A 10,947-nucleotide genomic window follows, 5' to 3' on the forward strand; every position below is an offset into this window, starting at 1 on the left:
ATTTGAAAACTAAAGTGTATTCTTTTGTTATATAATAATAATAATAATAATAATAATAATAATAATAACCAAATTAGGTGAAGCTGAGGTTAATGTTTTACATATTTCAGGACTGTACAAGTGCTATATAAAGACGCGCACGCCGGCTAAAACTGAAATTGCTCGTCTGTTTACTATATGCGCTGTTTTGTTTGACCGGTCCTTGTTGTGTTGTGTCAGCATTGCACAATGGCTTTTCGTTTACATATAACAAATAATGACCTCCATTATATGACATCTTGCCTGTGAATGACTCTAATTCTCGACTGCGTGTGTGGCTTTGCTGACACTTATAGTCAACTGTAACGTCTCTCTTTTTGTTTTTTTGTTTTTTTGTTTGTTTGTTTTGTTTGTTTGTTTTTTGTTTGTTTGTTTTTAACTTGCGATAACCACGTTTCCTTAAAAAGAAAAAAAACCCTGCAAACTTCAGGATTAGTTCTAGGATGATTTTGAAGATAATGGGTTTGTGTAGCCAGTCTCTACATTGTCTTTTAATTTAAAATCTAATTTCGTATAGATTTTGAGCGGTTGATCCGTGCACTGATTGAACGCTCTCGAATTAAAGCGCGTCATTTGTGTAGGTCAGTGGTACGGATAAGGTAAAACGAAAGTAGTCTACGCCGAGTGTGTCTTCAAGAGAGCTAAGCTGGAGCAGTGTTTCGGCCCTGCCTCCCTCTTTTACATAGGCTACACACAGCAGCAGTCATACCTGAGATCATTACCCACCTCCTGTGTCTCCTGAAGCGCACCTGTGAGGGAGCAGCGAGACCTGGATTTAAGCGATGCACTAAGAATATAGCAGATGGCTTAACTAATTCTGGAACTACCTGTGAATTTCATAGATCTCAGTAATATATTTATAAAGGTTTGCTAGCTTTAAGTTCAGAGTTGGTTCAGAGTTGATTCATCTCTGGCTGAATTCACAGAAGCAGACACGAGCTCGTTGACAACTTTTAGTGACTTCGCACCATGTCAAAATCGTCAGATCAGTTTGAAAACTCAGACTGCGTGTGCTCGTTCGGAATGAAGCTAACCTGGGATATCAACGACCCTAAACTTCCTCAGGTAAAATGTTTTACCTATATTGGCACAATAAACTCAACACACTCGTCAATTTAGCTCAGAGATTAGCAAAACTATTATTAATAGTCCATAAATATTAACGATTATAGACTAACAGATTATATTTGTTGTGTTATGGAAGGTAACAATAATTTGTTACAGGACATGCTTTATGTATGTTGTATCAAATAAGATGTTCCCCATTTTAGTACCCTTGGTACCCTTGGTACATTTTGGTACCCTTGCCAAAACTACCCGGTACATTTGAATTAAGTTTTTTGATGTTTCGATTGAACTGGTTGATTTGGTTGTTTGGCTGATAATTGGAATAACTCCTGGTCAGCGCTCTAGATTGTAATCATGGCTCGTCACGATTTGTGGGCATTTACATCTCTGTTGAGGGGACATATGAAAATATAAATTATTAATTATGTTCACAGGACACGAAGCAGTACGATGCGTTTCAGGAGTGGACAGATGGTTATGTTCGGTACATATACAGTGCCGAAGACAAAAACGCCCAGCGCCACTTGAGCGGTTGGGCCATGCGCAACACCAATAACCACAACTGTCAAATCCTGAAGAAATCGTGCTTGGGTGTCGTGGTTTGCTCCAGAAACTGCACACTGGCAGACGGCACCAAACTCCAACTGCGGCCTGCTATTTGTGATAAAGCCCGCCAGAAGCAGCAAAGTAAGTTTAATTACCTTGAACAAACCGTGTTCAAGGTGTTTGAACGTACCATCTCCAGCACCATTTGTACAAGTTGGCTCGTGCAAATTGCATAATAATAATAATAATAATTGGCGTGATTCACAGTGATGCATCGTTTAATTTTATTATTATTATTATTATTATTATTATTATTATTATTATTATTATTATTCTTTTGTCAAAACCCAGTGACCACAATCTGAAGTTGGTATCAAAAAGGCTACACCAGGTTTTACTTATAGATTCCTAAACAAATCTTATCCTCTCTTCACCTATAGTCGGAGACATGGTTTATGTTCCACTGTCCCCCTGTAGATTATGGTACATTGTAAAAAGAGGGCAAAAAGTATAAAAGGGCAAAGTGTTGTCATGCAGCGATTGTGATCATTGTTATTAATTTTTAGGCTTTGTTTACTTCCATGTTATCAAATGTTTTGCCATATTACCTACATATTTTATTTTCCAATTTGCTAGCATGCCCGAATATTTGATTGTTTATTTATTTAGCAGATTTATCATTGATTCAATGTTTTACATTTTGGTGAATCATGGTCTAGTTTAATACCGTGGCCCATATTAACTGTATCTTTTTTAAATTGTCTCTAGAAAAGCTTTGTCCAAACTGCAGCTCAGCTCTCGAGTTGGTTCCGTGTCGTGGCCATAGTGGTTATCCGGTCACCAATTTCTGGAGAGTGGACGGCAAGGCCATATTCTTCCAGGTGTGTGTTTGTGTGTTTGCAGTATTGTAACAATACTGAGTCTGTGTTTTAACAAGTCTATGCAAAACGCTCACGACTTTAGAAGCTTTCTTTTTTATATATTTGTGGACAAAACGTGGTAGGCTACGTATAAGCAGCTTAAGCATATTTTAAATACAGAAAAGTCAAGTTAGATAAATTGAATTAGTGACTCAGTGAAATTAATTTGTCAAAAGAATTTTAGGAACATTTTTAAATAATCATTTAATCTATGCCTTTTTTAAAAAGTAAATTTGTTTAGCATTAGTGATTTACTTGGTTATTTGTATTTTGGGTGAGCAGTTATAAAACTGGCAACATTACAAATACACTCTGTGATCAGATTTATATCGGCTTAGCTGCTCATCACGTTTATCATGTCTTGCTCGACATCTGTTGTGCTATAATTCTGAATTCTGGTCATAATTCTGAATCAGATGGATACTGGACATTTTTATAGGCTAAAGGCGTTCACGATCACCCGCGACCCGAGAGCAAGTCGGAAACGGAGGCGAGGAGAAGCGCAGTAAAGAGGAGGATGGCTTCCCCTCACTTCTCGCAGAAAAGGAGACTTGTAGAACCAGAGGTAACACACACACACACACACACACATATTATTATTATTATTATTATTATTATTATTATTATTATTAGTAGTAGTAGTAGTAGTAGTAGTAGTAGTATAAACCTTCGCAAATGTTTCTTTATATTGTGCACGATGTTAAACAATCTGTGATCTCTGCTATAAATGTTGTGTGATCTCTGCGATGAACATGTTTGGGTAAGATGATTAAAATTTAAATTGGACAGTATTACAGCTTGATTAAATCACCTGGTGTACTACACTTAACAAAATACATGGGCTTACTAACCTCTTTTTAAATCTCATATTTTACATTAAATAAACATGTTAGACACTCTAAATCTCAAGTGTCCATCCCTGTGCTGCAAAGATGACCATACCCTCCACATTTAGATCTAATACATGAATTAGTCACAAGTCAGAGCAAGCAGAATGAAACTTGAAAGTCTTGTCTGTTTCTGCAGTGTCACGCCAGAAGGCCAGCCACCATCAACAAGCTTCATTACACAAATATTTATAGTAAACACACACTTTAGATGCTGGCTGTGTAATGCCAAATTGGTTTACCTACGTGAGGGGAAAATTTCAATAAAGTCAGCACCATTTCAATATTTTTTAAGACAAACATTGTTTCAGCATGCAGCCATGATTATGCTGGGCCTGGAGCATAAAGCACAGAAACAAGCACCAAAAGGCTCATGGTTTTGTAATATTTATCTTTGTTTAATGTGTTTTTCATAATCTCTTAAAAGGTTTTTAAAATATTTAGGCAGGTCCATCTATAATTAATTAAATATAAATTAATGGTTAACTTAAAACACTTACCCATGATTTCTTATACTTATTGTACAAGAAACTAAACACACTGACCTTCTATTTACAATATTCATTTCCCAAAATGGAGGGACCATAAAAAATGTATGTAATTTGTAAATGGTTAATGCAATACTTTTGTTAAACCACATGAATTAAAGCTGAAAGTCTACACTCCAATGACATCTTAATTGTTTCATTTCAAATCCATTGTGGCAGTGTACAGAGACAAAAGTACAAAAAAAAAGTCACTGTCCAAATACTTATGGACCCAAATGTATCTGTATTAATATCTAATGTATGAAGAGACTTTGTGGCCTAATAAACACCATTCTTTTTCTCCCAGCCTGGCCGCTACCATGATATGCCCTTTCCCAACATCCACCAGCTCACCATGGAGACCCCAGATCGCTTCAGCATCATTGCTGAATCCAATTTCCCCATCCAGACACAGCACTACACGCCGTTCCAGAACACAGAGCCTTACAAGTTCCCCTATGACACACATGGCCCAACAGCCATGGCTGATGCTGCAAGCCCTCTGCAGAAGCCTTCTAACCACCGCCTGTACATGGCAAGACCCCCATGCGGATATGACTTTGCAGTGCCAGGCTACCTCAGCTCTGCACCCTACCCCACAGCACTGTATAAGGACCCTGCCAGCCCTCACAGTGAGGCTGACCTCAATAAAAGTTGCTCTGGCCTGAGTGGGATGCCTCACACAACCAGCTCACTACCAAACCATGAACGCTCTTATCCAGATGCCACCACCAAGCACCATAGCTGGAAGCAGATCCTGGGCAAAGGGCCATATGGAGAGAGAGGGGAATACCCACAGCTTTCTGCCAACGCCAACCACTATTACAACACAGAATACCCATGCAGGTACACAGGGCCCTCTCCAACTACTCCGACAGCCCTTCAGACCATTATAACCACCACCACTAAAGTGTCCTACCAGCCCTGTCCTAAACCATCTGTGGTAAAATATGGTGAGAGTATCTATGATATGAAGGGCCTGTCAAACTGTAACTCTCTTCTAGAGGAGAACTCCCCCAACTCCTACTCTGACTTGAAAATCCCAGAGGATTCAAGCGTCATAAAAACGGCTCTGTCCTACCAGGACACGGTCCCGACAAAAATTGAAAGAAGTGAGAACTTTGAAGGCTACCGTTACAGCAGCTACAGCTCCAGCAGCTGCCCTGAGAGACTGGCACATCCATACAGGTATGAAGGTGGAGAGTACTGATCTACTGCTTCAGTGCTAATTATTAGGAAATGAGATCAGAAGATGAGAAAAGAAGACTGTTTTGCTGATGATTTGAGTAAGCCAAAGAAAACCTGGGTAAAATGTCTATCATACTTTCCTTCAGTGTATATATTCATAGCTATTTATAAATATTATTCAAAATTTTAGATGAAAAGGTATTTGTGTAGTTACCTGATCCACATTTGATCAAATGTGCAACAGAAAACATTTCATTATATTGCTGATTTAGCCAGAGTTAAATGGATGATGGTAAATGTTGAATAAAAAATGCATTTAGTATGTTTGTAAATTATGAGGAGTGGTCTACTGGAATCAGAGATGTGTTTCTGATGATATAAAAAAAAAGCCTTCATTTTAACTCAAATTAATGTGACACCAAGTTGTTCAGAATGGATGCTCAGTATTTTCCCGTAATCTATAAATAAAAGCTAAAAGTGTAACTAATAGTGGTTGTCTGAATATAAATATTCATAATACTGGCTTATGTTTAATTGATAAGAAACTTCCATATCCCTACATGCCACAGTTGTAAACTGCACAAATAAAGGTTTAAAATGTTAACACCTTGAGCGTTTTTAGCTGAAAAACAAGAAAGTGTTCCTCTCAGAGATCTATGTGTTTATACAGCATAATCCCAGTGGGAAGTGGAGAACACAGCATCTACTAACATATAATAAAGGGCTTTGTGACCAAGCACTTTTAAAGCTTAAAAGAAAGAGAGTGACACATTTTACAGGCATGAACAATCAAGTCCTCTGTCAAAAGGGATCAAGGATAATCACAGACAATTAATCATCTGGTTTGTCAGTGCATAACTTTTAATCTTCATCTTGAGAAGAGCCTTGAGGCACAACCCTCTTGTGCTCTGCTGTGTGTTTGTGTGTGTGTGTGCGTGCGTGTGTGTGTGCGCGCGAATAGGAAATATTATTATAGAGAAAGAAAGAATGATAGAAAGGTCAAGAAAGGATGAAAAGATAAATGTGTGTGTGGAAGGTGAAAGAGAGAAGGAAAGAATGAGAGTGAAAGAAATTCCAGTAATACTTGTTGCTGACAAAATCTCTTTACACAACCTTTACACCAAGGACTAGGACAAGGCATCGCGGCATCATGGAGCCATACACATGCAAATTGTTTTCTGTGTTACCAAGACAAACAAAAAAAGTAGTAATAGTAGTTTAGATATGCTAAACTTTACTACTAAAATAGTAGCAGCTTAAATATGCTGCCTAGCTCAACAAATAATGGTTGTGACTAATTACATTTGGATAATTCTTGATATCCAGTACAGTCCCCTCTGAAAGTACTGGAATGGCAAGGCCAATTCTTTTGTTTTTGCTATTCATTAAAGACATTTGGGTTTGAAATCAAAAGATGAAAATAAGGCAATAGATCAGAAATTCAGCTTTGATTTTCTGATATTTATATGTACATGGTTTAAACAACTTAGAACATGGCACCATTTGTTTGAACCCAACCTTTTCATCAAAAGGAACATCAAAAAGCCACAAAAGTTCTCAAACAAAGATTAACTTCTACCAAAGTGATGGAAAGGCCAGAGTGCAGAGAAAGAAAGGATCTGCTCATGATCCAAAACATATGAGCTCAGAGTTCAAGCATAGTGGAGTTAGTGTCATCGCTTGGCCTTGCATGGCTGTTTCTGGAATGGGCTCACTAGTTTTTATTGTTGATGTAACTGATGATGGAACAGCAGAATGAATTCAGAAGTCTACAGAAACATTTTCTGCCAATTTTCAGAGAAATGCCTCAAATCTAACTGGGAGGAACTTCATCATGTAGCATGACAATGACAATACAACAAAGGACTTAATGGGGGGGGGGGGGGGGGGTGGTTTTAGACTGGTCAAGCTAATCACCAGACCTTAACCTCCTTGATCATGAATTTCACATCCTGAAAAGATGACTGAAGGGAGAAACCCCCCAAAACAAAGAAGACATGGTACAAGTCTGGAAAAGCACCACAAAAGAAGCATGCAACAGTTTGCTGATGTCAGTGGGTCACTAGCTTGATGCAGTTATTGCAAGCAAGGGATTTGCTGATGTCAGTGGGTCTCCAGCTTGATGCAGAAGCAAGGGATATGCAACCAAATAGTGTTATTTATTTTTATTTACCTTAAGACTGTTCCTATGAATCCATTTCTATATTTTTGCACACCTAATAATTGGGTGGTCTTCCACCAAATGTTCTAAATTCTATGTTCTAAGTTGTTTAAGATGTAAATATCAGGAAATGAAAGCTGAAATTCTGATCTATCATCTCATATTCATGTTTTGATCTCAAAACCAAATTTCTTCAGTCTATAGCAAAACAAAAAGAATTGGCCTTGCCATTTGTTGAAGTAGCATTGATTTATAATTAATTAACACACTAACACACGGTAACTAACTAACACACTGTATAGCTCATAGAGAGTGGCCTTTACTACATCAGATTTAAACATACAGATACAAAAAGAGCCTGAGAGACTTTGTGTACCTTCTGTCTTACAGAACAACACAAATGTCTCTGTGTCTGTGACTATGGTCCTCCATGTCAAGTGCCCCTATATTCCATTTATATTTTATATTCACTTATGATGAGCCCTTATTTGCAACTAGTAGGATGAGAGATAGATGCAGCTTGATGACAGGTGCTTGATAATCTCTGCAACGCCACACTTCAAAGTCAAAGTTTTGATGTATGTTTTCAAGATATGTGTGAAGAAAAAAAGGATGTGGTTTTTGGGATGTACATTAAAGTTAATTTATTTCAGCTCATTTGTTATATTAACAATTAAAACACATGACCATTAGTATTAATAAATCATTGGTAATGTTCAGCAAGAAATGAATACAGTACTTTTAATTAATATTTCTCAATAATGAACAAAGTAAGCCAAATAATAATAAATATTGGAATTAACCAATGTTTATTACAATTATGACCTAAAATATGTCCACAACAACCAATGCCTTAATGAATATGTTTGCAGTAGTTAATTGGCAATGGTGGGTTCCAACACTGACTGATTATTATCATGTTGTAATTCAATTAGTGCTCATGTTTGTTGTGGATGGTATAAACAATTAATCCAGCCATATTTATTCATGTATATTTAATTATCTAATACAGCATTTAATATATTAACATTAAATTTTACATATTTAATGAACAAACATTAATGAATATGTGTGTTAATTACTAAGTGCTGATATGTATGTTTTGCTAACATTATTCAGTGCAGGAAGTAATGTTAGTTAATTTAAACCGAATGTAAAGTTTTAACTTTTAAGTAGAGGAAAAATTATTTTATATGGTAAAACATATTTCCCATAGAGTTATATGTAGTGTATATAGCTCATGATTTTTCTTGCAACAATTTTACAGAAAGTTTTTTTCCAAAATCTAAATGAATAGCAAGGTGGCAATATTAATATACCAAAGATAATCACTTTAGTAAATTCCTCCACTTTGATTTTCAAGCTCTAATCACAACAGAGGATATTGCTCAAAATGTTCTATTTAATCCTTTAAATTCTAAAAGCAACCAAAATACATTGGATCTCTTTACCAAGCTGCATGTGGATATAACCTTACTTTCTGTGTTTATGGTACACAATTCATACTTTTAGTAGAACTCTAGTAGAGAATTGTTGCTTATGGTATATTTTATATTTCTCTCTCACACACTTACTCTCTCCCTTCTTTACTGTCTCTTTTGCCTCTTATTTTGTGCTTCTCTCTCTCTCTCTCTCTCTCTCTCTCTCTCTCTCTCTCACACACACACACACACACACATACACACACACACACACACACACACACACACAACAGCATTAAGCAAGAGCAGAGCACAGGTGGTTTGAGCTCTAGCAGGCAAACTAATGATGCTCTTACTGCCTTCATCACTGCCATTAACTCAGACACACCAACCCAATTCTCTGACTGGACTGGAAGAAATGTTTTTATTCAGACATTGAGAGCAATCATTGATCGTTTCCCCCCTTTCAGTCATTTTACATTCTCTTTCTCTGGTCCTTCCCTCTTTTGCAGGCATACATACATCCTTTCTGGCAATCATCTCACCACTCTGTCTGAGCCTATCTGTGCTGTGGAGTTTGAATATCCTTAGCTTACCAAGTGCACATGCAGATGGTTCTTTAGACTGGATTGTAACAGGCACAACAAAGCCTTGTGAAAAATCTTTAGATCTGTTGAAGTACAATTTTTTACAGCACTGTGACTTTGAGAGATATGATATTCCTGTCAATGTCAATGCATATGTTGCTTTTTGAAACACTGAGGCTACAGAAAGTCTCAGAGTAAGCTGTTTCCCCTGACAAATGTTATTTTGTACCTTGCCATGAACTGTATCAAGAATCCCAGCAATGCAGGCACAAAACTGTCTTTAAAAGTAGCTTGTTAGCAAAGCATCTATTCCTTCTTCCCAGTGACCATGAAATGCAATTGCTGTGACGTAAAAGCAAAGTTTGATTATGTCTTCATGTCCAAGATGGTAAATGATAAATAAATTGAATGAACGCGAGACAAAGTGCCCATCTGAGTCCATAAAGAACACTGACTTCTCTCAATGGTTCATTTTGGTGGGCGGCTGTGGCTCAGGTGGTAGAGCGGGTCTACTCATAGAGTTGGCAGTTCGATTCCCGGCCCGAAGTGTACTAGGGCAAAACACTGAACCCCAAGTTGCTCCTGATGGCAGGCTAGCACCTTGGCTTAGTGGTTAGCATGTTCGCTTCACACCTCCAGGGTTGGGGGTTTGATTCTTGCCACAGCCCTGTGTGTGTGGAGTTTGCATGTTCTCCCCATGCTGTGGGGTTTCCTCTAGGTACTCCGGATTCCTCCCCAATCCAAAGACATGCATGGTAGGCTGATTGGCATGTCCAAAGTGTCCATAGTGTATGAATGGGTGTGTGAATGTATATGTGATTATGCCCTGCAATGGATAGGCACCCTGTCCAGGGTGTATCCCGCCTTGTGCCCCATGCTTCCTGGCATAGGCTCCAGGTTCCCTGTGACTCTGTAGGATAAGAGGTAAAGAAAATGGATGGATGTCTGTCTGATGAAAGATATTAATTGAACAACAATAGCTGATGAAAGTTAATGAGTTTGTTAATTGAATAACAGTAAAAACAGATCCTTCTTTATAAGGATTTATTTTTATTGTTATTCAATATTCACTCTCACATGCATGCACACACGCTCACACACACACACACACACACACACACACACACACACACACACACACACACACTCAAACTCCCTAAACCACACACACAATCTCCTCCTCTTTTACTGTTCATAAATAGGATTAGCACCTGCGCCCCATCTGTGTTCCACTGTGCACAGCTCAGAAGAACAAGACAATATGTAGGAAACCTATATACACATGGAGGTACATATGAAATTCTGCACAGACAATTAACTAGACATTAACCAGGATCAGGATTGGTGTCTTTACTTTGGCAGCAGCTATTTGTGGGGATGCTGATTGCTCTTGAGTGTAATTGAAATGAAGTTCTTATGCATTTTATCTTAAAATATTTATTGCTGCTCTAATAAAGACATTTAAGAGACAGTTACATGATATCCATGTCTCATGGTCCCTCTTTGAGAAGTCAAACCTGTGTCCTTTAGGCATTCCCTTTGTATATTTGCCAGGGTAGCATAATCGGTTTCTCTTATTGTATTAATTTTCTATTTTGCCTTT

At 37.7% G+C, this 10,947-nt stretch overlaps 1 protein-coding gene across 2 annotated transcripts; it reads left to right on the forward strand.

Annotated features, from left to right (window-relative positions):
- The first annotated feature begins 113 nt into the window (after nucleotides 1-113).
- On the forward strand, nucleotides 114-5,423 carry gcm2 (glial cells missing transcription factor 2). Of its 2 annotated transcripts, XM_053610964.1 has the most exons (6): nucleotides 114-501; nucleotides 966-1,104; nucleotides 1,542-1,794; nucleotides 2,422-2,534; nucleotides 3,013-3,138; nucleotides 4,295-5,423. In XM_053610964.1, exons 2-6 carry the CDS (start codon nucleotides 1,009-1,011, stop codon nucleotides 5,195-5,197), a joined length of 1,491 nt encoding a protein of 496 aa, XP_053466939.1. In that variant the 5' UTR covers nucleotides 114-501; nucleotides 966-1,008; the 3' UTR covers nucleotides 5,198-5,423. The 2 variants fall into 2 exon arrangements, with proteins under 2 accessions (XP_053466939.1, XP_053466938.1); XM_053610963.1 differs by having other exon boundaries at nucleotides 115-1,104.
- Nucleotides 5,424-10,947: the final 5,524 nt, after the last annotated feature.

This window comes from Ictalurus furcatus, chromosome 23 (genome assembly GCF_023375685.1).
Source record: "Ictalurus furcatus strain D&B chromosome 23, Billie_1.0, whole genome shotgun sequence".
NCBI lineage: Eukaryota > Metazoa > Chordata > Actinopteri > Siluriformes > Ictaluridae > Ictalurus > Ictalurus furcatus.

Coding starts and splice junctions, on each gene's coding strand:
- gcm2 (XM_053610964.1), top strand. CDS start 1,009: ATGTCAAAATCGTCAGATCAGTTTGAAAACTCAGACTGCGTGTGCTCG. Junction 2,535..3,012: donor GCAAGGCCATATTCTTCCAG/GTGTGTGTTTGT, acceptor ACATTTTTATAG/GCTAAAGGCGTTCACGATCA. Junction 3,139..4,294: donor GGAGACTTGTAGAACCAGAG/GTAACACACACA, acceptor TTTTTCTCCCAG/CCTGGCCGCTACCATGATAT.